The 27,560-nt window shown below is 43.2% G+C and overlaps 1 protein-coding gene and 1 non-coding gene across 9 annotated transcripts in view; both read left to right on the top strand.

Moving 5' to 3' along the window:
* Positions 1-27,560, top strand: part of Sh3d19 (SH3 domain protein D19) — a 159,722-nt gene that overhangs the window by 115,555 nt on the left and 16,607 nt on the right. For 7 of the 8 annotated variants that reach the window (XM_006501546.4, XM_011240136.3, NM_001374679.1 and 4 more), the window contains 7 exons: positions 7,331-7,438; positions 11,788-11,900; positions 16,531-16,592; positions 17,724-17,988; positions 20,611-20,679; positions 20,853-20,993; positions 26,747-26,819. In XM_006501546.4, coding sequence (XP_006501609.3) covers positions 7,331-7,438; positions 11,788-11,900; positions 16,531-16,592; positions 17,724-17,988; positions 20,611-20,679; positions 20,853-20,993; positions 26,747-26,819 — 831 coding nt within the window. Of the gene's footprint in view, positions 1-7,330; positions 7,439-11,787; positions 11,901-16,530; positions 16,593-17,723; positions 17,989-20,610; positions 20,680-20,852; positions 20,994-23,862; positions 24,035-26,746; positions 26,820-27,560 lie in introns of all 8 variants that reach the window. The other variant, XR_003954328.1, reaches the window with a different exon arrangement.
* On the top strand, positions 14,175-14,296 carry Gm25188. Its single transcript, XR_003954775.1, has one exon. It is a non-coding gene; the product is annotated as a small nucleolar RNA SNORA32 (small nucleolar RNA).

A 27,560-nucleotide genomic window follows, 5' to 3' on the forward strand; every position in this document is an offset into this window, starting at 1 on the left:
TATAAAGCAAAAAGGCACATCTCTTATCCATAAAAGGCAGAAGGGAGAACAGCAGGCTATATTGAGCTTCTGCGGATGGTCTGTATACTGTGATGGATGCTATTTTTATTTCAATTCAAACTAATTTGATTTAAGACAGCCCTCTGTGTGGCATCAGTGGCCTCACGTTTCAGATGAAGTAAACAGACTGAAAGACTATCAGTGCCTCATGTCATAAAACTTTTCCCAGCCATGACTCGAGCACCCTCGAGAATGTGCACGTGTGTGTGTGTGTGTGTGTGTGTGTGTGTGTGTGTGTGTGTGTGTGTGAGTGTGTTTGAGTATGTGTGTGTTTGTGAGTGTTTGTGTGAGTAAGTATGTGGGTGAGTCTGTGTAGGTGAGTTTGTATATGTGTCTGTGTGTGTGTGAGTTTGTGTGTCTGTGTGTGTGTCCACTTTGACTTGGTATCCTTGGGCGGGGAGGGTCAAGCCCAAGGCTTCATTCATCATGCTACCAACTGATCTACATTCCCAGCCCCCAAATACAATCTTTGTATTCTAAGTCCTGTTTGTTTTTCACATTATGTTTGCTACCCACATTTTCAGGACTCCCTAAACAAACAAAACTTTATAGGCTATTTTAATGTGTTGCTAATAACATTTTTTAATCTAAACCTTTTGATGCTACAAGTGCCAGAGAAGGGCAAGATGAGGAAACAATATAAGCCAAACAGAGGTTGCCTTTTTAGAACCTGCTGGGGATGGAAACTTGGTTAAAAATGCTGAAAATTGTCAGGCGTGGTGGCACATGCCTTTAATCCCACTCTCTCCCACTCCCCTCTTTCCCCACATTATTGCCCCCCCCCCACACACACACACAACTGTGCACAAATATCAACACACACAAAATACTAATACAGATGAAATAAAAATAAACAAGCCAGGCGTTGGTGGCGCACGCCTTTAATCCTAGCATTCGGGAGGCAGAGGCAGGCAGATTTCTGAGTTCGAGGCCAGCCTGGTCTACAGCCAGGGCGATACAGAGAAACCCTGTCTCGGAAAAAAAAAAAATGCTGAGAATTCCTTCTGTATTATAAAGCAGATCATGATAGACATCTTCAAACAGGAAGCTGAACAGAAAGCATCCGGCCTGGCTGCAGTGCCATGCCTCACACACAGTCTGGCTGCAGTGCCATGCCTCACACACAGTCTGGCTGCAGTGCCATGCCTCACACACAGTATGGCTGCAGTGCCATGCTCACACACAGTATGGCTGCAGTGCCATGCTCACACTCAGTCTTTTCTGCATCTTGATTTCTACCTCTTCATCGCCTGATATTCAATCATCAGGGCCTCTTATTGGCAAGATGTATCATTTGTACGCCTGACTAACCATTGCTCTTGACTGTGAAGTCGTAGGGAGCCCCGTGCTTGTCTATTTGTAAACCTGACCCCTATATTTCGCACCTCACTTGGTGACAACCTCACACAACAGCCTTCCCAAGAGAGACAGAGAGGCTATCCCTGAATCTTCTCACTGTATCACAGAGTATCTAGCTATGTGGATTGGGAGTAGAGTGATCTCTTACACAGTTGCTGTGTGACTCAGCACTTCCATCATGCGGGCAGTGCCTCTCTTTCCTCATATAAAATACCATAGTAATCCCCCTGGTGGGGGAGACTGCTGCCATCTTGTAAGAGAGCTATCACCATTGCAGACTGGGAGGTAGTGATTACTTCACATCTATTAAGTCACCATTGCCTGCTTTACCTTGTGACCCATCCTCAGAACTGCCTCATGCCTCCTATTCCTACATACAGCCTTTGTTCTGGATTACTGCCCCTTCCTTCTAAGCTCTTTCAAGCCGTTCATCATCTCCTGAGCCACAGCCACCCTAGGGATTTTCCCAGAGTGCACACGGGCCTTGAGGCTCCATCTGCTTGTTACCCTCCAGAGAACCTCGAGATCACTTCGGCCCTCAGTACTGATGGGTTTTTTTGTTTGTTTTTGGCTGAGGATTCTGTGAGGTTTTCCTGGTATTTTGGTGGCATTGTCATTATAAGTAAATAAATGGTCTCTGTGGACCCTTGCCTAATTGGTCCAGGCATCAGCCAGAACTAGGGAGAGGAATGCAGAAGAAAACTCAGAAGTCCATCTTTGAACCTCTTTCTCTTCCCTCAAAAATAATGAGAAACTAATAAAGCATTCATAAAATGAAGTTGCCGTATTAATCTCAGGAAATAGAGATCAGAAAATACTGACACTGTGGAAACATTGTAAAGATTAGAAGAATTATTAAAGGAAAACTCATAAAACAGACAATTTAATATTGGATTCATTTCATAGGTAGAATGCCTTCCAGGTTAATGTAATAAAGCCAAGAAGCGTTAGCAATTCCACTCCTAACCCTTACAAATCATACCTAGTTGTCAAAAAAAACCAAAAAAAAGCAAGCTTCTAGTGTCAGCTCCATTACACAGACCAGACTGATAGTTTAGTGACCAATCTATGCTATTACCAGAACTCTGGAGAGAGAAATGACAGAAAAGCAAGCCAGAGATGGGGAAACTAATTACAGTGACAAGCGTATTATTACAGACAGCTAATGGACAAAAGAAATCACCAGTGTTTTTATCAGCCCAGTAATGAAGACCGTGCCTAGGTGTAAAGGGGTCTGCTTGTTTGGCGACACGTGTAGAGTAATTGGTGTTGAAATGAGAAACCAGAAAGAAGACAGAGTGAACACGGCAAAGACAGGAAAATGTCACTGACGTCCCTAGATCTGGACAGTGTTTGTCTTGTGTGCGTGAGCGGTCTCTGATAGAATTATCCCCAGGAGGTTATTAACCACCTATAGACCCCAGGATTCTAGAACCTGCTGCAGCCTGTGCATCTTTTATCCCCTTTCAAAAGGTATCCATTAGTTCATGTATGAGCAGTTTGCGGTACAACCTTAACACGTGAAGACCACTCCTGGGCTCTAGACTAAGAACTTGTTCTAAAGAATATTGGAGACAATGTGCATATGTCTTAGTTACTGATCTGTTGCTGTGACAAAACACTCTGATCCAGGCAACTTAGAGAAGAAAGAGTTTATTTGGGTCTTATGGTTTGGAGGGTTAGGGTCCATGATGATCGTGGCGGGGAACTTGGCTGCAGGCAAGCAGGCAGGAATGGTGCCGGAACAGTATCTGAGAGCTCACATCTTAATCTGAAAGTAGGAGGCAGAGAGAGACACACATACTGGGAATGGCTCTTTTGAAACCTTCAAGCCTGCCCCCAGTGACACACGTTCTTCAACAAGGACACAACCCCTAATCTTTCCCAAACAGTTGCAGCAGCTGGAGATCAAATATTCAAACATATGAACCTATGGCAGTCGTTCTCATCAGCAGTCTATGCAGATTATTAATACTCACAAAGAATATTGGAAATAAGTTTCAATGGGCTGCTTAAATGAATTATGGTAGGATGCAATACAATTTGTCTGTTGTGTAGTACCTAGTCAGCAAACGAACCTCCGTATATTTTATTTATTTTTTAAGATGCAAGGTCCAGGGAATAGGGATGTATCTTAGTTGGTAGAGTGTCTACCTAGGATACATGAAGCCCTGAGTTTAACCGACAATACTGTGTAAACCTGATGAGGTGGCGCAGGCCTGTATTTCCAGCACTCGGTGAGGAGCAGGAGGCTCAGGAGCTCAAGGTCCTCCTCAGCTACTTAGTGAGCTTGATACATAAATGTATCACTGTATACGAACTGTGTATCACTGTGTATCACTGTGTATCACTGCCCAGGAGTCATAAGACCCTTTCTCAAATAAACAAGATGAAGAATGGGATTCCTGGTATTTTAGTTACTGATTGTGTGAAGTCTTTTTTTTTTTTTTTTTTTTTTTTTCCTTCGAGACAGGGTTTCTCTGTGTGGCTCTGGCTGTCCTGGAACTCACTCTGTAGACCAGGCTGGCCTCAAACTCAAAAATCCACCTGCCTCTGCCTCCCGAGTGCTAGGATTAAAGGCGTGCGCCACCACGCCCCACGCCCAGCTGATTGTGTAAAGTCTTACACGATGTACCTGGAAGGACTTGGAGAAGATGGATGGAAGGCCTGATTTTCATTTTGTGTTGAGTTATTTAAATTGTATAACTGAGTCTGGTGTGGTGGCGCCACCTTTAATCCCAGCACTCCGGAGGCAGAGACGAGTGGATTTCTGAGTTTGAGGCCAGCCTGGTCTACAGAGTGAGTTCCAGGCAGCCAGGGCTACACAGAGAAACCCTGTCTCGAAAAAAAAAAGCAAAATAAATAAAAAAATTGTATAGGTGCGACCTTTAGCAAAATTATCTTCTTTACTTGTTTTGTGCTGGGATTAAAGGCGTGCGCCACCATGCCCAGCTTACTTGTTTTTTCTTTCTTCCTTTTTCTTTTTCCTTCCAGTCAGGATTTTATCACTCTGTAGCTCAGGTTGCCATCCAACTTGCCACACCCCTGCCTTTACCTCACAGCTCCTGGAATCATACAGATGCCCACGTCTGTCCTAATCATTTTTTTCTTCTTTCTTTTTTAAGATTCTGTTTGTTTATTGTGTGTGAGTAATATATATGTATCTGCATTCCCCAAGGTCACTAAAACAGTTTTTTATTTTATAGCTTGCTATTGTTAATTGATATTAATTTTGCCTTGGAAAAGCAATGTGATTTATTAACAATATCTCTTCAGATTAATAGTCCAATCTACTGTTTCTTTGTATCTAATAGCCCCACCTTTAAAACTATAGTCATTTTTCAAACCATTGAGAAAATGTACTTGGGGTGGGGGGTGGGGTTCTTTCTTACAGTATATTTTTAAAAAAATATATTTGCCATCTATTTTTTATTCTTTTTTTGGGGGGGGGGGTTGGAAAAAAAAAGGTTTCTCTATGTATCCCTGGCTGGATTTGAACTCAGAGATCTGCCTGCCTCTGCCTATAAAGTGTTGGGATTAAAGGCATGTGCCACCACTGCCCAGTTATTTTTTTTTTCAATAATAAAATGAAAGTATTTTGGAGTTGAATACTCAGATTCCCCGTTGTTGCCCCTGAATTTTGCTTTTGTTTCTAACACAGAGGGGGTGCCATGCTTGCTTTGTATGGTGCCCACATTCAGGGAGAAAAGTCAACTTCAGCAGTTGAGGGTGTGGCTCAGGGAGAGAGGACTTGGCTGTTGTGCACAGACCATCAAGGAGGTAAAGGCCAGGGCTTTGATCCCCCTTCCTTCTCAGTGATTTGTCTCTTTGTCCTCTTTTGGTGCAGAATTCAATTTCAGGCTCCACATTTTTTTTCCCTCCCAACTCACCCAGCAAACATCGTTAGCCAAAAACTATACCAGTAACGAGCATAGTAGAGATGCCAGAAGCAGCAATTACAGCAGAAATTCCACATGAGAGGCTGACTACCCTGAACTTGATTAGCCTTGGTTCTTTTAACTAGTCCTTTTCCAGCAGGAAACAGATCCCTGCAAGATTCTGAAAAGTGGGATGTAACCACTGAGGGGGTTGGTGAGGTGAAGGGGGGTTGGAAGGCAAGGCCAGGCTTCTGCTGCCTCTAGAGGATAAGGAAGGCTGGCGGTTCTAGGTTCCAGCAGGCCAGGGGCCAGCACAGAGGCGGGGAGGGAGACATGAGCAGAAAGAGAAGGTGCTGTAGGGTGCGACATTTTACTTTTCCTATTCTGTTTATTTTCAGGTTCTCCCATCTTTCTATTATTATTATTATTACTACTACTACTGTTGGGAAGAGAGAGTGACTGTCTGTGTCTGAGTGGTGCACACACTTGTGTGCATGCAGAGTCCAGAGGCTGGTATCGTGTCTTCCTCTGTTGCTCTCCCCCTTTTTTCCTTCAACAGGACATCTCACTGAAGCCAGGGCTTCCCCTTTCTGCTCTATCGGCTTGCCGACCAACCCCAAGGACCCTCTTGTCTCCGCTTCCTCAGTGCACAAAGTTTTTTACATGGATTCTAGGGATTAAACCAGGCCCCGGTGTTTGCATGGCAAGCCTTTCACCAGCTGACCTATTTCCAAAGCTCTGGGTTCCCGTTGTTCAAAAAGAAATATATAGGAGCTGGGGAGGTTAGTTCAGGGGGAGTGAGTGCTTGCTGCACAAAGAGGAGGGCCTGAATTTGGATCCTCAGCATCCACGTAGAGTCCGAGTATGGGCCTGTGCATTTGCAACCCCAGCATAAAGGGGGTAAAGAGAGATCAATGGAGCTCACTGACCAATCAGCCTAGCCAAAAAAGCAGCCAGCTCAGATTCAGTAAAATAACCGGCCTCCAAGGGGTAAAAATGATAGAACAGGTTACCAGGCAGGCATCCTCTTCTGACTTCTCTAACATATGCATGTGAACCAGCGTGCACACACACACACAAGCGTATACCATGATTACATTTTTTAAATGTTATTTATATGGGGGGGTGTGCCTCCATATGTATTTATGTATCACATATGTGCCTGGAACCAATGGAGGCCAAAAGAGACGATGGATCCTCTGGGATTGGAGTTACAGGCCCGGAAACCAAGCTCAGATCCTCTGCAAGAGCAACAAGCACTCTCAAGTGCTAAGCTATCTCTCCACCCCACATGCAAACATTTTTATAGACATATTTCTAAAATAATGAAAAGAGCATTTACATTAAAGTTCATTTCTTTCTGTTTAAAAGAAATGGGTTTATAGTTATGTCTTGATTTAAAATACTTACCCTAGGCATATCTGATTTACTTAAAATAAATTAATGAAGATGAAGAAATGCTAAGTCATATATCTTTGCCCCAGAGTTAGATATTTGAAAGGAGATGATTTATTTTTGGAATAAAATCCTCTTTACTTCTACATTATGGAAGTGTAGCGTCACTAAACTGAATCTAAGACAGCTGGGCCCTTCCCAGTGTCAGGCCATGTAAGGGGGGGAGGAGGCTGCTGGTGTATTACAGCTTTGCACAGGTTTGTGCCAAGCAGAGCCCTCCTGGGGGCCTGGGACCTTGCTGTTTGGGAAGATTGCTTGTTGCAGTTACCCCCTCATTTACAGGCAGACATTTATGAAATGATTACACTCCCCTGAAAGCTGGCTTCTACATAATTCAGGATTGTCCTGGATCTCTCTCATCAGAGAGGAAGAAAGCCATATGAATTATTTACGGGGTACTAAATTATTTCCTTTTATGAGCTCCAACTTTGTTTTTGTCTCTGCAAACTGAGATTTTGTTTATCCATGAATAGTTTTCCCTGGGGCATGAGAAATATGACTCTTAAATTATGAATGAGGCTTTTTTGTTTGAATCTGTGTTAACTAAAACATGCAAAATAAACTATGTTTTTCATTAGATCCCTTTCAGCTCCCCACAAAAACAGAAGCAACAAAAGAAAGAGCCGTTCAGCCGGCGCCCACCAGGAAGCCTACTGTAATACGAATCCCAGCCAAACCAGGAAAATGTAAGCTCTTCTCTGTGTTCCTAATTTACTCCTCCAAGAGCCCAGGAGAAATCTGAATTAACTTATCAGTGTCTGCTTTTGAAATTACCTGCCATTTGTTATGCATGGTCACGGACATCCTGGAGCAAGGTGTTCTCTCCCAGTTCTTTGGAGAATTATCACCAAAAATTTGCGTTCTGTCTATCTTTAAGGTTGATTTTAGACAAAGAGAGTAAGAGACTGAATCTGGGAAAAATCATAGTATCCTATATCCGTGCCTCTGGTAAAGATGGTGGGAGAGAGGGGAAGCGAATAGCAAATGAAGTTATATATGTCTATCAGGGGGGCACTGTTCCAGCCAGCTCAGTCTTCATGTGTGTGTGAATTGTTCAAAGAACTGCACCCAATAGCTTTACAAACAGCTAACAATTATACTTCATAGAATGACTAAATTGCAAAATAAATATCATTTTAAAATTTGTATAACCCTAGGTGCGTCCAGGCCTGGAGTGTCCTGAGAGAGGACAGAAGCATACACTTGACCTTAGGGGACTGGCTTGTCTCTAAGACACTACCAAGAAGCATCATGTTGGTTTTAGTCTCTTAATGGTTTTGTTTTTCATTGATAGCGCTCAGCTAGTAGCAAGAGATTGAACAGAGTTGCTGTGAAAAAATGAAGAGAAAAGCCAACACTCTCCATTTCTGACAGGTCTTGCTCCTTTAAAGGTTATATTGTAGTGTTGATTAGGAAAATGGTGACATAATGGCTTTTGTCAGTGTAATATAGCCCAGAAAGGAGTAACATTGTAGCTCATTGGTTACAAGGTTACAAGGTAACACTCGTGTGCTGTTACCTTGTAACTATATTCTGGATTTTACAAGTATAGTAAAATACAAAGATTACTAATATGGAAACCTCATGTGGGTTCTAAGATAACTTTTTTTTTTTTTTACTTGCTAAGGCTACAATCCAGCCATCTCTCATGGTTTACATGAGTTATACCCTCAGTTCACAATTTCTATTCTTTTTTTTAAGATTTATTTATTTATTATTATATGTAAGTACACTGTAACTGTCTTCAGACACTCCAGAAGAGGGAGTCAGATCTCCTTACCAGTGGTTGTGAGCCACCATGTGGTTGCTGGGAATTGAACTTAACCACTGAGCCATCTCTCCAGCCCCACAACTTCTATTCTTAACTTTATTCTAATGCCAGTTTCCCCAAGACCACCTCCAAGTCATTGAATCATTAGGACTCCTCTCAGGACTCAATAGTCATGATCATAATTTATTACTGTAAGAGAAAATGAGACAGAATCCACCAAGGGGAAAGGCAAATGGGGTATAATGTGACAGAAACCAGAAATAAGCTTCCAGGAATCCTCTAGTGAGGTCACGCCACACAAAACATACCTCAGTCTCCCTACAGTGAATTAGGACAGCACACAACATGTTAAACGGAAACGTACCAGAGATGCTTTGCCCGCTGTCGTTCCTAAGGTCTAGATACATAGCCACCAAAAACAACTTGGACAGATTCTAGAGTTCCAGATGTCTGAGCTGAGCCAGATTCTTCGGATTTGTTAGTTCTGAAGATGGTTAGTTGGTACCAGGTGATGGCTCACACACGCCTTTAATCCTAGCACTCAGGGGCAGAGACAGGTGGGTCTCTTTGAGTTCGAGGCCAGCCTGGTAAGCAGAGTGAGTTCTAGGACAGCCAGGGCAGTTATACAAAGAAACCCTGTCTTAAAAAAAAAAAAAAAAAGAAAGAAAGAAAAAGAAAAGAAAGAGAAGAAGAAAAAGGAGAGAAAAGAAAAGAAAAAATAAAAGAAAGAAAAAATCAATCAATAAGTGAAAGGTAAATGGTGGTTGGTCCCATCTTACAGTACAGAACTTGTGAACAGGCCTTCCTAGGGTAAGCAGTGCCACCCCCCACCCCGTTTATGTTTCCTAAATTGGGTTATTAACTCTGAAATTGTGAAAAGATAAGCTAAGGAATCATCTTAAATTAATTTCCAAACAACGCCCCAGGAACTGTTTAAAGGTGACTCTGTCCTGGTGGGCATGAGAGAACTGACAGGCCTAGACAGCCTTCCAAGGGTCGTCAGGGCCTGCCCAAGTCAGTTCTCCACAGAGTTCTGCTAGTCCAATGGTAAATCATTTATTATTTTTTTTAATGGGAGTTTTGCCAGCATGTGTGTCTCTGTACCATGTGCATGCAGTGCTTGAGGAAACAGAACAAGATATCAGATAAATTAGAGTTGGAACGAGAGACGGTTGTGAGTCTCTATGCGGGTGCTGTGAACCTGGGCCCTCTGGAAGAGGAGCCAGTGCGCTTAGTCCCTGAGCCATCCTCTGGCCCCCGTTGGTACAGTTTTTAAACAATGCATAAATGCAGTAGAGGAAGAAGAACATGATTTCTGGTGTCTAAAGAATCTGGAGGACCATCTAGTGATTGCCATATGCAGGGATCCATCCCATAATCAGCTTCCAAATGCTGACACCATTGCATACACTAGCAAGATTTCGCTGAAAGGACCCAGATAAGCTCTCTCTTGTGAGACTATGCCGGGGCCTAGCAAACACAGAAGTGGATGATCACAGTCAGCTATTGGATGGGTCACACGGCCCCCAATGGAGGAGCTAGAGAAATTACCCAAGGAGCTAAAGGGAACTGCAACCCTATAGGTGGAACAACATTATGAACTAACCAGTACCCCGGAGCTCTTGTCTTTAGCTGCATATGTATCAAAAGATGGCCTAGTCGGCCATCACTGCAAAGAGAGGCCCATTGGACTTGCAAACTTTATATGCCCCAGTACAGGGGAACGCCAGGGCCAAAAAGGGGGAGTGGGTGGGTAGGGGATTGGGGGGGTGGGTATGGGGGACCTTTGGGATAGCATTGAAAATGTAAACGAGGAAAATACCTAATTTTAAAAAAATTATAAAAAAAAAAAAAAGAATCTGGAATGGACAGAGAAGAAAAGGCCAGCTTGGTGTGCAAGGTCCTTTATAGACTTTGAGCCTGCAGCTCCTTCCCCTGGAATCTCCCCAGGCTATGCAGGTAGCTGGTCCCCTGAGTTCCTTCAGGCTCTTGTCAGAGCCTTCACTGACTGTATTAAAATGGGAACTGTGCCTCTGAAGCCCGTCATACCCATAACAGGTTCTCCCTGTGCCTTTTCTGCAAGTAAGGGTCCAGCTCACTTCTTCTTAGTGCTCCAGTGAACTCTTAAATAGTGTGACTGCCTCCTTGTGAGGCTGAGGACCTGGCGCGGTGGGAGGGCATGGAGGAAGGTGACCTGACTTGAGGACTGTGTGTCCTGCCTCTCTCATGACAAGCACTTAAATCATTTGTTTTCCTAGTAGCAGGCTTGGACATTTTTCTCCCTTTGAGAATGTTTTCCTGTCTGTGGGTGGAACAGGAACCTGACAGATCATCTTCATGTTAGAGGCTTTTCACTGGAGCTAGAAATTGCAAGTATTCATTTGTAAAAACAAGAATTCCCGTGTACCTTCAGTGGCTCCACCAGACAGTGGAAACGGTGGCTTTAGCCTCCGGCAATGTTACAATCGTCCCCTTAAGTAAGAAGTATTCCTGTACACAGATTTTAATTTTCTGGCAATAATTAAATCTAATCATCTCTATTTTCTTTCTTTAAAGTAAGTTGGGAATATTACTGAGCTGCATGTGTGGTTTGGATATAAAAGTATTGTTTCAGTAATTAAGGCAATTATGGCCATTAACCTAAATTATCAGAAACGTTTAATTATTTGTGAATGGGGAGGGTTGGGTGGTCCGCCTATTAAGGACCATGTTTTACTAGAATGAGCACAGACTTTAGTTCAAACAAACCTGACAATTACTGTCATTAATAAATTAAACATCTCACTTAGACTTTTCTTAATTCCAGTATCTCTAGCATAGGTAGCATACTATCTAATATGAAACTCTGGCAGTGGTATATCCGTGCTGGCCACTGTGGTAGCCTCTATCCCCCAGTGGCAACAGGCTGCTGGAAATGTGGCTAGCGCAACTAAAGAACAAACATTTTGACCTTGTTTCACTTTAAGATTTAAACCGAAATTGCCATACATGGTACCAGCTACGAGTAGACCAGACAGATCTAACACAGGGATGGTGATTTTGTTTGGAGTGCCTGAGTTAATGCCTGACTCATCATTCTTAGCAAATGCTATCCCGCTGTGTGGCATGGTGTGGGCTTACTCACTTTCCACTTTTCACAGGTCTGCTTAACATTACTTAACTGTCTCCTGCCAGCCATTTTCCTAGGGAGCCCAAACATTCAGGTCATTGTATGGAATCCTGGACTAGCCATTGCTGGTGACTTCTGTCTTGTCTTTCCCCTAGGTTTACATGAGGAACCACAAAGCCCACCTCCTCTTCCTGCCGAAAAGCCAGTTGGGAATACTCACAGTGCAGTGTCTGGAAGGCCCAGTCACTCTGACAGAACTAGAAACCCAGTAAGTGATACCGAGCGGTGGTTAGGCCTAAGACAGAGTTCTGAACCAGTTCCGAGTGTTCAGTTGCTGTTTAAATTATCTTACCATTGGCTATACTTTTAGAAATAATCTTATTAGAACCCAGTTGTTAAACCTCATGTGCTTACTTAATATTATATTCAATATTTTACAAGTCCCTATAGAAGGATTGGATTCATTCATTGTACTTCATTATAAAATAATTTCTCCTGTACCAATATAATGACATTGTCTTTTATATGATACCATAATAATAATGAGGAAGGTATTATAACTTCCAAAAAACTTTAATATTTATAGAAATAGATTAGTCAAATTGTCAGATTTTGTTAAAGCATTCAAATCTATTTTTATTTAAAAAATAATAATTTAAAATAACTAAGAAATTTTTATTTTGAAATTTAAGAAAAACTTTTAATTGAAATCAAATACTTTCCGATGCCTTTGTTAACATACCCAGGACCTTTTATATATGTATTTTATATTTCAACCTTAATACTACTCCCATGTGCATTTTTAAAAATTTCCTCCTGGTGGGCAATCTTTATGGCTTGTTTCAAGAGAAATCAATTCTTAAAGTCTTTAAACCAATTTAGTTCCATTTTTATAATAGTCTTACCCCGTGCGTTAACTGTGCTCATCACACAGGCAAACCGGTCTAATCATCTAGTGAGGAGAAATTTCTTTGAAAAAGACATTAAATTAAATTAGCCAATACCAAGTTAATGAGATTCTTCTGTAGAATGAATTAAAATTTAGTGATCATTTGTATCTTCAAAGTATTTGATAATAAATTTTATTAAAACTGGGCAAAGAAAGCCCAAAAGCAGATCGTGGGCCCCTGCTCTACTGTGATCCCAAACCCGTATGGAGGAGTGAGCACTGGGCCGGGTTCTGTGAATGACCACGCTATGGAAACACTGGGATTGTCACCTGCATTGTCACACAGTCCAAGAGTGACACCTACATTTAAAAGAAAACAAGTTTGGATAAACCAAACTCCCCAAAGGGCTCCGGTGTCCATAGCTACCTCCCAGCCTCACATGAGCAGGAGGAAATCCTGCCCTGTTCCCATCACAGGGATTCGGGCCGCCTGTCTGCTCATACGTGCAGACCATAATAGGCACAGTGAGTCTGAAGGAAAGGGCTCGAGGAAGCAGGTTTGTGTGTAATTTCTAGAGACTAAGGTCAAACCCGTGCCTAAAAATTTTGTTTTAAGAATTGAAATTACTGAGTTTATTTAGACCGGTGGCCATGAGAACTAGAGGTGAGGGAGAAGCCCCTTAGAAGGTGTCAGTGTCACAGACTGAGGATAGACAGGCTTTCCCAACTGTCCTGTCTGCTGTTTCCCCTGACCAGAGCTTCAGGGAACTTGTCATCAGCCCTGTTGCTACAGTCACCAAACCTTGCTTCCATTACTTCAGTGATGGGCTCTAGGGTCTCATGGGGGCCACTGGAGCTGTGTGCTCCCTTACTATCTCAAAGCATCCCCTAAACCTGACAACTCTATGGGAGACTCTGCATGGCTCATGAATCCAGGCACACAGCACAAAAGTGTATGTGCCAGAGACAAGCTGACTTTAAGCTCTGCTCTAAGGAGTGTCAGCTCCTACAAAACATACCTAAGCCAGCTTCTCCACACTTCTGACTACATACTGTGGTGATTTGAATATGTTTGGCCCAAGGAATGGTGCTATTAGGAGATGTGGCCTTGTTGGAGGAAGTGTGTCAAAGCTATGGGCTTTGAGATCCTCCTTGTAGATGCCTGAAAGATAGTCTGCTCCTGGCCTCCTTCAGATAAAGATGTAGAACTCTCAGCAACTTCTGTGCTGTGCCTGCCTGGGTACTACCATGTTCCCACCTTGATGATAATGGACTGAACCTCTGAACCTATAAGCCAGCCCCAATTAAATGTCGTCTTTATAATAGTTGCCTTGGTCCTGGTGTCTCTTCACAGCAACGGAAACTCTAAGACGCATGTGGTGCACATGTGGTGTTGGGAGAAGGAGAGTTACCTCCTTTTTAAAAATGACACCAAACCCGGAATACCTGGGTGTTATGACATCCACTGTTACCCTAGTACATGGAGAAGCTGAGACAGAAGGACTGTGAGTTCCACTCCCATCCATGCTATACCACAAGGTCCAGTCTCAAAAAGAAATTTGAGAGGAATTTTTCCAAAATTCAAGTATGATCCTAATGCAGATGGTGCAAAGATGGCATCTATAGAAATGCTATGATCAGAAAAACACCTCTTGGTCATTACCAAGGCTTTTAGAATGCAGTTTCTGATTTGCTGTGGACATGACCATAAAGAAAAATTCCCATGAGGTTTTTCATATGCTACTTGACTAGCAGTTAACCTGTTGGGAACATTTGTTGATAAAAGAAAAAGAAAAAGAAAAACACCTCTGCCAGGAACTCAGCCAGCATCTCAGACACCAGAATTCGGCAATCTCAGAACTAGGAAAAAAAACTAAGAAGATAGAGAAAAGCTTCGCAGCGTGTGTAGAATGCTGAAGAGGGGAAAACTTTAGTCAGTAGTCTCTGAGGACTGTTGGCAGAACCTAGGCACCGACCCACACTGACAAACACTAAGACAGCTGCAGCAATAGGGGCCACCTTGTCACTGTTAGAGGGTGTCACAAACGGCAGTGTCTTCCAGGATGTGCCTTTCTTGTTCCAACTTAGGAGTTTATTAAGTGAGAGATCAGAAAGATATTTTAAATATCCAACAAACGTTTGCTACACGGATGTAGCTCCATTGTGGTTAAAGCCTTGCTGAAAACAAAGCGAGAAGACAAGCCCTGTCCCGGAGGCAGCAGCTAATATGTGTTATACACCGTAAGATATGTACCCTTCCATATCAGCTACACGTTAATATTTCTGCTGAAGTTTCCCTTAATTATTAAGGCATAACCCACAACTAATTTTGAGGAAAATCAATAAAAAGTTCTCCTTGCCTGCTAAAGTTTGTTTGCTTTAATTTTAAAGGTGGCCAAGGAAAGCCATGCATTTTATCAGAGCAATATTGTCAGGAAGAATTACAGGCGGCGGCGTGTTTATAAGGCGTGGGTTAGTCTGGAATATTGCAGGGTTTATGAGCTGGCGGCTTGCTTCACTACATTAACTGAACTCATTAGTGAAACCAAGTTTTAAGGGCAAGCTTAATTTGTTTTTTAAAAAATGAGGTTTTAAGACATCGAAACATGTTTAAATTATCATAGTTATTGGCGATTAATCACTTGGTATTTAAGGAAATGTTATAAATAGCATGAATTTTAAAATCGTGGAAAGAAGTTTTAACTCATTTGTTATGAGGATGAAACAGTTTGGATTTGCCCAAAGATTCCTAAGCAATAACTAAGTAACTGTTAATGCAGAGTAATTTTAATGGGCTAGAAAATTTTTTTCTTTCAAGTCTTAGAGACAGTATTTCCTGGGTGTATGCTAGGGTCTTAATGGCTGGAGAGGGAAAGTTGGTCTTAGGAGTAAATACTTTCAAGGTTTCAATTGAAAAAGAAAGAAAGAAAGAAAGAAAGAAAGAAAGAAAGAAAGAAAGAAAGAAAGAAAGAAAGAAAGAAAGAAGGAAAGAAAAGAAAAGACAAGACAAGACAAGAAAAGAACAGAACAATTTAGTTAGGACTTTTCCAAAAGAAAAGAACAAAGAGGCCTGCCTGGTCTTTGAGATCTTTCTGCTTCTCACTCAACAGAGGAATGATTTCATAGTCCTCGGCCTATGACGAAAACCTATGGAACAGACCAGCTGAGCCCCGCTCCCAAGGAATCTCTTCATCGACCCCGCCCCCTTCCAAATCCTCTTGTCTATCATTAGGCTGCTCCACCTGTCCTGTGCTCTCACACTTCCCACACACACACACCCCACAAAGGCCTTGGCTGCCCATGCAACCAGTCTGGAGAAATCCCCATCTCTCCTGCCCTTCTGTCTCTCCTCCAGTGTCTCACTTTCAAGTCCTTCTTAACGCCCTCAGCTCCTCTAATTCAGAGCTCACTGCTTGTCTTGAAGCCACCCAGCAAGGAGATGAGATGGCACAACAGCCATCCACTTCACTCTCTATGGTTTAAACTCACGACTGTTTGCTTTCTCCCATAATTGAAATGAAGAAATGTCACATATTAAAACTGAAGCAAACAAACTGGCAGAAATGAAGACAATCACCATCTAGGGCACCCAACCCCTGCTTCTGTCCTCTGAGGGCACCAGGCAGACATGTGGTGCACAGACATACATGTAGGCAAAACAGTCATACACATAAAAAAGCCTTTTTAAAAATATTGCTTTATGACTGGACACAATAGACTGTGCCTATAACCCCAACACTCAGACACAGAGGCAGGTGAATCTCTGTGAGTTCAAAGCCAGCCTGATCTACATAGTTCCAAGCCAGCAAGGGCATGTATGTGTATATGTATGTGTATGTGTATATGTATATGATGTATAATACTCAGAGTCCTTCTCAACTGTTACATAGCCTCCATAACTTCACAGCATTTCTACTTAGAGAATCACTCGAAAAGCTGAACCCAGTTCCTCTTACAAACTCTTGTTTTGGGTTAGTCTTGACTAAAAAGCCTTCTGTGACATTTGTAGGAACTGGAGCAAGCCAGCGAATCGGGAGGCTTGGTACAAGGACCCCCCAGGTTGCCACCAAGGTAGGTATAATGTAAGAAAGTTGGAGGGACGTGAATGCGGTGGAGAACTGGCTCCTGTCCACTATCTTCTATATGCAGGGCTGTGAGCCTTAGATCTTGCTGTGGAGAAAAACTCATGAGTCTGCCCAGGCTGCCAGCCCACAGTCTGCTTGTGACAGCAGGTTATGGGACTCTCTGCTTGTGACAGCAGGTTATGGGACTCTCTGATCTTTTCTTCTTTTAACAAGATCCAAAAACCTACAGAGCACAAACACGAGTGAGCCTTTGATACTTTTTCCAAATAAATAAGACAGCTTTCCAAACCAAAGCAGTTCCTCTGTGGAGACTTGCTCATAAACACTCTCCTATTAGGAAAGGCAGGCCTGTGTCTCAGCATCTTGGGAGGGAACTCAGAGCTGGCCTCTCCCCAGGGCTCTAGAGGTATTTGAACAAAGGCTGCCACACTTGCAGAAGGCATTGCCATGTTGAAGTTTATTTCCATTTAGAGGTTAGAAAAAAAGGTTTTCAAACTAGTAACTGTCCTATTGCATTTTTAGGACTTTATGCTGATCTAAATTAAGAGTTTTAATAGTAAATATAATGCGACCATTAGGGGACTTTGATGTTCCTTTTCTCATTATACAAACGACCCAAGCACCTACACCTGATATCATCTCCTGCCTGAGCTTTTGTCTCAGACTGTGGTAGATAGTGCTTAGCTTCCTGAAATAGTCCGTGGGTTTAGGAGCAGTTGGGGCCTTGGAGTGCTCATGACAGTAAATGCCTGTTTGTCTTGAGCTAATGAATCTCCAGTGCAAGCTAAGAGGAAGCCGGAGCATCATACCATTTCCTCTGATATAATGTTTAATGCAACAGTCATTTGCTCAGAAATAGCACACCCTGCAGGTTTTAGTAAACAGTATCCCACCAGCAAAAAAGCTCTTCACGCCTTCGCCAGATTGCCGTGTGTGTGTGTGTGTGTGTGTGTGTGTGTGTGTGTGTGTGTGTGTGTGAGAGAGAGAGAGAGAGTGCGTGCGTGCGTGCGTGCGTGCGTGCGTGCGTGTGTGTGTGTGTTTGTGTGTGTGTGTGTGTTGGGTTGAAACGGAACCTAGATGAGATCTAACGCTGACTCATGGCTCCCTGGCCTTTCAGACCTGTACATGGAAAAGTCATTCCAGTTTGGAGGCCTCCCCCAAAAGGGGCCCCTGAGAGACCACCACCCCCTAAACTTCCTGCATCCAAATCATCAAATAAAAATCTGCCTTTTAACCGCTCCTCCTCTGACATGGATCTTCAGAAGAAGCAAAGCCACTTTGTATCTGGACTCTCAAAAGCCAAGAGTCAAATCTTTAAAAACCAAGATCCGGTGCTACCCCCTCGTCCCAAACCGGGACACCCTCTCTACAGGAAATACATGGTAAGTGCTTAAGGGTTTTGTGCTAGGATAAGAAAGACCTGTAGTTTTGGGTTTTGTTTTTGGGGTTTTGGTTTTTTTTTTTTTTTTCTTCGAGACAGGGTTTCTCTGTATAGCCCTGGCTGTCCTGGAACTCACTCTGTAGACCAGGCTGGCCTCGAACTCAGAAACCCACCTGCCTCTGCTTCCCAAGTGCTGGGATTAAAGGCGTGCGCCACCACGCCTGGCCTGTAGTTCTTTTTGAAAATTATAAAAGCAAACGTGGGCTTGGACCCTGGCCCAGAAAGCTTTAGAGAACTAAGCTGCCACAAACCTCAGTTTCCTGGGGCTGGAGAGATGGCTCAGCAGTTGGAAGCACTTGTTCTTGCAGGTGCAGAGGATCCCAGTTTGATTCCCAGCAGCCACAAGGCAGTTCACAACCACCCATAACACATACGAGACAACTGTCATACATGTGAGCAAAATACTCATACACATCAAACAAGTCTTTAAAAAAACAAAACAACAACAAAAATCCCTGGGTTTTCCAGACAGAGTATTAGAAACGCAGGCAGAGAGGAATTCTACCTCACTGACGAGGCAGCATCTGCCGGGTGTGAGTGGCTCATCCCTGGTGGAGGTTGTACTTTACAGCTGCTTTGCCCACTAAGTGAGCAGCATTTAAATGAAGTAGAAATTAAGCTTTTATTAAGATCAGTGAGCTTTCTTACAGTTTTTTTTTTGTAAGCATAATTATCACGCCCCATTTAATAGCTACTGGTTAAAAGTTCTTATCTGTAATTGAGATAGTTGACTGTTAATTTTGGTATCTTTGGATGTTTTTCACCGAGTGACTTTTGTCACTTGTTTCCCACAAATGACAGACAGAGATGATTTATGAAAATTAACTTCTGAGTGGACAGGGAGAACTGTTTCTATTTTTTAAATAATTGTATGCCAGTGATGTGTTTAACAGTAGTTAGTAACTTAATGCTGTTGTATACTTCCGTCAAGCCAGGAAGTGGTTTTGTTTTACTTTAAGCTAATTCTGGTTTTGAGCAGAGAATAAACAGATAAAAATATAATATATTGAGACTATGCCGGGGCCTAGCAAACACAGAAGTGGATGCTCACAGTCAGCTAATGGATGGATCATAGGGCTCCCAATGGAGGAGCTAGAGAAAGTAGCCAAGGAGCTAAAGGGATCTGCAACCCTATAGGTGGAACAACATTATGAACTAACCAGTACCCTGGAGCTCTTGACTCTAGCTGCATATATATCAAAAGATGGCCTAGTCGACCATCACTGGAAAGAGAGGCCCATTGGACTTGCAAACTTTATATGCCCCAGTACAGGGGAACACCAGGGCCAAAAAGGGGGAGTGGGTGGGCAGGGGAGTGGGGGTGGGTGGATATGGGGGACTTTTGGTATAGCATTGGAAATGTAAATGAGCTAAATACCTAATAAAAAATGGAAAAAAAATATAATATATTTAGTCATTTAAATTAGTGAAACCCATTGCCTCTCTCCCCATCCCCACCCCACCCCCCTAAGATGAAGCATAAACTAATGAAACTTTACCCAAACCCAAGGCATAGTCTTTGGGATAGACTACTTAATACATAAAGTAACATAGTAATTGGTATGTGTCGAGAACTAATTATTAGCTAGGCACTATTCAAAACTAGCCTTGTAGATTAGATACTTTTATTATCCCCATTACACAAATAAGGAGAATGAGACCACGTTAGAGATTTAAGTGGTAAAACCAGGACATTACCACCGAACAATTGGCACTGAACTCACACCCCTTAGCATTTTACCTTACCATGAATACAGGGCTAATTAATTAGTGGTGTGTTAATGCTATGGCCATTCTATGCCAAAACTGTTCATTCAAGGGGGACTAAGTTTCACTTGGGATTCTGTGCAATGTCAAACAATTTAAGGAATTCAAAGAAATCAGCAATTAAAAATGATGGTCTGTTTAGAGTGATATGTCTCATTATAAAATAACATCCTTCAATCCACTTCCTGCACGCCCATGGCTACACCGCCATTAAATTACTACTGTGTGCTTTGGAAGCCTGGGTGCTGTGGAGATGTGGGAGGAGCGACACTGCTCAACCCAGATTTACAAGGCCACCTCCTTGTGCTGCGTCTTTGCTCGTGGGTAACTGGGCCCGGGCAGCCTCGTTTTCCTCACTTTAGTGTATATTCCATAGAACTTCTGACAAGTACTCATCAGCCAAAACCTACCAAGGCAGGGACAGAACCCTTTAGCCCTGGGTCTAAAAACCATCCTAAGGTCAGACTGTTGAGGGAACAGGAAGTGGCCGGGCTTCAAGCAGACAGACACTGGCACCAGGGAGACAAGGCAAATGGAAGCCATCAGTAAGGCCCTACAGAGAGAGGTCCCAAGAGAATGTGAGGTCACATTCACCCCTTGTGATCCTGTGGGCTCAGCTCCACCTCCTGAGAGCTTTAGTGCCCAGGAGAAATGGTGGCCTCACTGGCTCCCAGGGCTCGAGGCCTGCTTGAGAGCGGTCCTTCTGGAGAAGTTGTACTTCAGCAACATGGCAAAGTGACCAGCAGCGGGTGACGATGTGGGACTATGAGTAATTCTCTTACGGTTTACATTTAAGCTGTCTGTGCCTCATGGAATTGCCAATGAAGACATTGTCTCCCGAAACCCCACGGAACTCTCTTGTAAGGTAAAGTCAAGCTCTTCCCTTACTGACTGATTAAAAAATAACAAAAAACGCTGCCCTCTGCTCCTGCTATTACACATTATTAAATGCTTTAGGCTCCAAAGATTAAAATGTGGGAAAGTAATAATGTTTTATGAAATAATAATTGCTTCAGAGAGTGCTGTTGTGCTTTACAGCGTGGGGATGTCCTTGTGATCCTGAAGCAGGCAGAAAATAATTACTTGGAATGCCAACGGGGAGAAGGCACCGGCAGAGTCCACCCATCCCAGATGAAGATTGTCACTCCCCTGGACGAGCGCCCGAGAGGCAGACCTAACGTAAGGAATTGCTATCGTGAGGGTTTGTGCCCTGCATGGTGACCATGTCACAGAGCTATTAATTATATCCTCCACTCCCTGAGTTCCTCGTATCAGCAGCGTTACTTTAGCCAGGGTGGAGATATCACTAGCAGTTTGCTCCAGTTGTGGAATAAATGACTCTCATCATGTTGGCACAGATTGGGTGTTCCGCCTTCTTCAAGTCCGTGGTGGCTTGGGGAGCTAGGACACTCAACTCTCAGATTGTCAACTGAGAAAGCTACTTACTCTTTTAAATAATGTAAACCTGTTTATCGAGTACCAAGGGTTGTTTTCCTAGCAGGATGAATCCATTATTTTAAAAGGAATCCTGTGAATGCTAAATCTGACATAAAAGACTGCTTTAAAATGCAAGCTGAGCTCTGTATTGTGATACATACCTTTAATCCCAGCACTCTGGAGGCCAGCCTGGCCTACATAATGAGGTCCAGGACAGCCAGGGCTATACAGAGAAACCCTGTCTCAAAAAAGAAAGAAGAGAGGGGCGGGGGAGGAAGGAAAGAAGAAAGGGAGGAAGATCAATCTAACAGGGTGTGGAGTAGCGGGTGCTCTCTCTGTAAGAAGGTGGATTCGAGCAGGATCAGAAGGCCAGGGTCATCCTTGGATGTGTGGTAGAGGTCAAGGGGATCCTGAGTGACAGGAGACCCTGTCTAGAGAGGAGAAAGGAAGCCTTGTGTAAACCTATAATCTTCATTTATCTGCTTTAATAAGCTCATTAAATAATGAAGTATAACCCAGTCTCAAGGCACAATTTAGGCCTGACGACAAGTTTGTGGAGCCTGATGAAGACTGTTTAGTGTGTTGCACTACTGTGACTCAGGTCACACTGTGAACTTGAAATTGTGTCATTTACTGGGGGGGGGGGGGGGGGAACGGGACACTGTTTCTAGTTCTAGTTGTACTGTGGCTCAGCCCTTAGCACACACCTTTAACCCCTTTGGGTGGAATGCAGACACGCCCTTAGTACAGACCTTTAATCCCAATGAAAGTAAAGTTAGTTTGTTGAAGGAAGCAGCCATGTTTGATGTCTAATTGAGTGTCAGTAATGAATCAGAGAAAGATTTGACGGAATAGGATATGCTCAACTCTCATAAGAAGATAGAGCAAAGAGAGCAGTGCAGAGGAAGAAGGAGAGAGGAGAGGAGGCAGTTTTACTGGGACAGTTGTACAGAGACAGGTTACAGAGACAGAACAAGCTAGACACAGGTGAAGACAGAACGAGCCAGAGAATGAGAACGAGTCAGAAGATTATAACACATTGCCAGAGTTAATATGAGGCCAAGCAGAGCAGTTTAGTCAGAGGTCGAGAGAGAAGCCAAACTGAATCAGTCAGCTTGGAGAGGAGTTTGAGTCAGAACAGCTGAGCTGAACCAGCCAGCCACAGTTGAGAGCTTACTCAGCAGTAAGTGTCAGAGGCTGAAAACAGTGTAGGCTTAGATAAGAGGCTAGAAGCTTCCAGGGCGAGGCCTGGGTTAGCAGGCTGAGGCAGTAAGCCTCAGAGATGACAGTTATCACAGGAGAACAAAAGTTACATTTACAGTTTAGCATTGCAGAAGACCAAGCTCAGGGTGTCAGAGAAGCTAGGCAGCTGCCCTGCTTCTGAGCAACGCTGCATGTTTGGAAGAGTTTAACTCTCCCGGTTAAGTGTTCACTCTGTCACTCAAGGTAACTGCCCACCAGTCACTCCACTCAAGTAAAGAGTTTGTTCTTCATCCTAGTTTTCATAAGCCAGTGTAATTCCTTCTTCTTGAAAGGCAGTTTATCCTATGAAGCTTTTTTCTAAGAAAGTAAAAATTATCATTTTAGGGAGAAGTTATGTTTTCAGCTCGTGCAGCTGGCACGTGAGAATTCTAACTAGTTCACATAGGAAACTTCTCTTACCCAATTTTCTCTGCTTGGGTCCAGCATCGGCCATCTGTTAGAGCCGCCCTTCCTCTCCCAGAGCATGCCGTTGGTAACAGCAGGACTTACACTGCCAAAAAGATCTATCCTCTTACATATATTTTTAAAGCTAAAAATGTAAAAGTTGTAACAGTCCAAAGTTTTCCCACTTGGAACATTGCCTTTTAGTTCCTCGCTGTGGCTTTGCAGAGAGTTGGCCTCCGGAGCCAGTGCGTTGTCTCTGCTGCTGATAATGAAATGAACTGTCCTATTAGGCTTTGGGGCTGGAGGGATTGTTACAGTTTTTAGGATTGTTACAGTTTTTAGAAAATGAAGCTTGAGTCACTGGCCTCAGCACTTGTCTGGTGCCCATTGCCAAGACCACAAAAAGCCATGGAGAAGAAGGTTCAAAATTGGGCATCTTCCCCTAAGTTGGTAAACAGGAGATATTAAATGTATCAATTATGGTTGAATCCAAAGGACTGGTCAGAGAGAAAGTGAAGGGTCGTCAGCAAGTGTGTGCCTTCCGTTTCCCTCCTACCTGGGTGGCCACAGAGTGCCGAAGCATTTTTTGTTTGTTTGTTTGTTTTGTTTTGCTTTTTATATGGAATGTACAGTAACATCCCCAGGGTTGTTTTTAGATTGACATGTTGCACAGAGACCCAGGAAAGCTGACTCCATGCAGACAGAAAGTAGATTGGTGCTTGCTTAGGGCAGAGGGGATGGTGAACGAGGAGTTGTACAGTAGGGGCAAATCCCACTGGGCAAGAACAAGCCCACTATCACAATGTTTGAGCCAATTTAAGGCACGCTTTATTAAAACTGTCCAGGACAGTGGACACCAGCCAGGTCTTTACCTGGGATTCCCAGAGAACAGCCCCAAAATATATTAGTCAGAGGCTTATAAAGGGAAAACCCACAAGGCTGTGTACTTCTCTCCTTCGTCCAGTTGGGGGCAAGCATACATCCTGATGGCCTTCCTGCCGACACACATCCCGCCTCCCCGTGTGATCAAGCTCGTCCTGCCCAGCTGGGGCAACCAAGTTCGTTTACAAAAGTGAAAGCATGTGGCCTGTGAACAACGCGCCCAGCATTCCTGGAGGCTGTCTGTTCTTAGGCAGGTCAGAGGCATTTGTGTTTTATAGATCTCTTGACACAGTAATTTAAACTTAAAACATAACTTTAGCCTTCACACGGGCTCTGTGGAGAAGCAGAGGGGATCAAAAAAAACAAAAAACAAAAAACAAAACACTGTAAACACAGACTTCAGTGATAGTTGCACAATTCCATGAATGTTCCTTAACCACATAGATCCTTTTTTTTTTGATAGTCATGCAGCAGTTTAACGATAAAAATATATTAATATTTTACTATACAGCAGCAAGAAGTTAGTTGTAAATTAAAAGCACATAAACATCTTTAAATGAAAACCTGTACAAGCCACATAGATTCTAAATGGATACATTTTATTTTGTATGAATTGTATCTCAGACATTTAACAAGTAGGTAATGTTAATGCATAGAAGGTGTTTGTTACAGTGGTTGGAGCACAACAATTGAGCAGTGGTATTAGCTATTCTTACTGTTATAATGTCATTACTCTAGCAATGAAGACCTTTGAACTATCTTGGGTTTACCTACAAGATGTGCACCCTGGTAGTGGAGTCTGGGTTGTCCGCCTCCCTTGTGGACAACCCTGTCTAGGCTGTTCCCCCTGATGAGTCTGCTTGCTCATCACTGAAGGCTTGAGCAAGGACCCTACCTGGAGGCTCAAATTATCTTCCCAACTTTCTCACTCCTGGGTATATTCAGGTCTTTGGTTCACTTGGAGACTCACATTCATGTTAGGTTTAAGGTAGATCTATGTCTCGACTTTTTCCAAGTCACCAGCCACCCAGCCTAGTATTCTTTATTGAATAGCCATTCTTTTTTCTGAAGATTTAAATCAGGAACAAATAAAAATCACACACACAATTAAGTACATAAATTGGTGTTCTTAAAGCCACCAGAGACCTAAAATAGCTCACAATTATCACAACTCCCGTGTTGCTCATTATTTAGACAAAGGCAGTAAGCAGGCGCTGGTGTGAAGCTGCCTCAGCCATCCTCTCTTGACCTGAGTTACAGTTCTGCTTCCTGTATTAAACAGACAGTTTGCCCCTGTGGCGCATTTTGGTTAAAAAAGCAGGAGGATTCGGGAAAGATCTGACAGGAGTGTAGAGTGGGAAGAGTGGGCCATTCCTCACAGTACACTGTGATCAAGCCAGTGCACCGAGGCTGTGGAAAGGGCAAGGATGAAGAGGTCAAGAGTCATTGAAAAAAAAGAGAGAGAGAGAGAGAGAGAGAAAGCACCCAAAAGTCTACCTTCATTCATTTCATAAGTTTGCTAGTGTTAAATATTTTTAAGTAATATTCCCAAGGGTCAAGGATGGAGTCTTCCTTGCCCATGAGTAAAACCCTGGCCTTGATCTGCAGACCGCCAAAGAAAGTAAGCGACAGCCTGTAACTGGGTTTGATGATGATGGTGGTGGTGGTGATGATGATGTCATCAATAAGCCTGTTTCTTCATATAAGAGACTAAGGACCCAGGTGTGGTGACACACACTCATAAATCTAGCACACAGAATGTTGAGGCAGGAGCATCATGAAATTGGAACCATGCTAGTCTATTTAGTGAGTTCCAGGCCTCCCTGAAGATATAGCCAGACCTTTTCTCAAGAAATAAACAGGGTGTGGTGAGTGCAGGCCTCTAATCCTATCAGAGGCAGGGGGATTGCTATGAGTTTGAGGGCTGCCTGGTCCACATAAGAGCAGCAGCAGGAGAAGGGAGAAGAACAAGAAGAAACAAAGTAAAACCAAAGAGAGGAGTTGCTGCTTGGCAGTAACAAAGTGTCATAGTGGACCCCCTTCTCCTCCAGCTAATCTGGACCATTGTTTACCTAGCCGAAGAGTACTGCTTTCTCTTGGCTAATTTACTTAGAATTGCTGTTGAATAAGCCATTCAGATTAAATAGAAAGGCCAAGAACGGGAGATAGCACTGCTTTCAGACTAGAGAATGCATTCAGTTAAGTGGTAATAAATGAACTGGTTTTCCTTCTGTGGATTAATACTTTTATGGGAAGTCATTAGCTCCTTTCATTGCAAAAAGCAAGAACATAAATACAGAACTTCATTCTCTTCCATCAGTGTGGACTTAACTGTGGAAGCTCTGTCCTTAAGGTTTAATTGATCAGTAGAAGGGGTGCAGGGAGTGCCATTCACTGAAAGGCAAAGTGGCTGAGTCTCACAGCTTCATGGTAGGCTAAGTGTTATGGTGTTTTGTTTTTATTTCCTTCTAAAGTTAAACAGTTCTATTTTGGTTCAGTTTCCTCCTTTAAAATCAAACAGCTTAGTGAGGCTGGAAAGATGACTTGGGGGTCAAAGCCTTGCTGCTGCTTTTGCAGAGGACACAGGTTGGGTTCTGAGCAACTGCAGTTCCAGGGAATCCGGTGCCTTCCTCTGGTCTCCGTAGGCACCAACCAGGCACTTGTGTGGTACACAGACATACATGCAGGCAAAACACCCATATGCATAAAGTAAGTACATCTTTGAAAAGGAGTGCTTAGTGATATGCAATTGAAATGTATTTCTGTACCCACCCTGGCAAGGACGCAATCTGTTTTGAGGCGATTATGATTCCCTTGTCTAGCCCATCTGTGTGGTCTGCGTCTAGTACTCATGGGGCAATTCTTTCGGGAGGACTCTGTAACGAGACAAAACAATGGTCTTGCAGAGATAATGAAACTGGTGTCTATCCTGCACACCCCACTCACAGCCCTGCTTTTCCCCCAAGGATTCAGGCCACAGTCAGAAGCCTGTAGACAGTGGTGCTCCTCACGCTGTGGCTCTTCATGATTTCCCAGCAGGTAAGGACATAAATAATAAATTGGTAGAGCCCTGGGATGCTCTCAAAGCCTTTCATCCCCATTGCCTGTGCCCACGGAATGCTAGCCTGCGGGTACCACCCTGTATCCATCAGCTCTGTCTTCAGGAAGGATCCATGTACCAAGTCGTGCCAGAAGGCTTAGCTGAAAACCTGCCCTTTGAAAGGAATGGCAGGGGCTGGAGAGATGGCTCAGCGGGTAAGAGCACTGACTGCTCTTCAGAAGGTCATGAGTTCAAATCCCAGCAACCACATGGTGGCTCACAACCATCCATAATGAAATCTCTTCTGGTGTGTCTGAAGACAGCTACAGTGTACTTACATATAATAATAAATAAATCTTGGGGCCAGAGTGAGTGGGGCTGGAGCAAGCAGAGGTTCTGAGTTCAATTCCCAGCAACCACATGATGGCTCACAACCATCTGTACAGCTACAGTGTACTCATATACATTGAATAAATAAATCTTTAAAAAAAAAAAAAAGGAATGGCAGATCCCTCATACAAATGGAAAGTAGCCTTTGCTTATCATTTTATCTTTAAGTCTGTGATGAAGTTTTAGCTCAAATAACATTCTTTAGGGGCTCAGGATAGAACATTGGCTTGCTTAGCGTTGTAATGAAGTTAATTCTAATTTAATAAGTAAAGTAGGTGTTTAAATGGGTTTTTTTTAAAAAAATAGAGATTTTTATTTCCTTTATTGAAAAACAAGTCTTGGGTACATCA

This window comes from Mus musculus, chromosome 3 (assembly GCF_000001635.26).
Source record: "Mus musculus strain C57BL/6J chromosome 3, GRCm38.p6 C57BL/6J".
NCBI classification, from domain to species: Eukaryota; Metazoa; Chordata; class Mammalia; order Rodentia; family Muridae; genus Mus; species Mus musculus.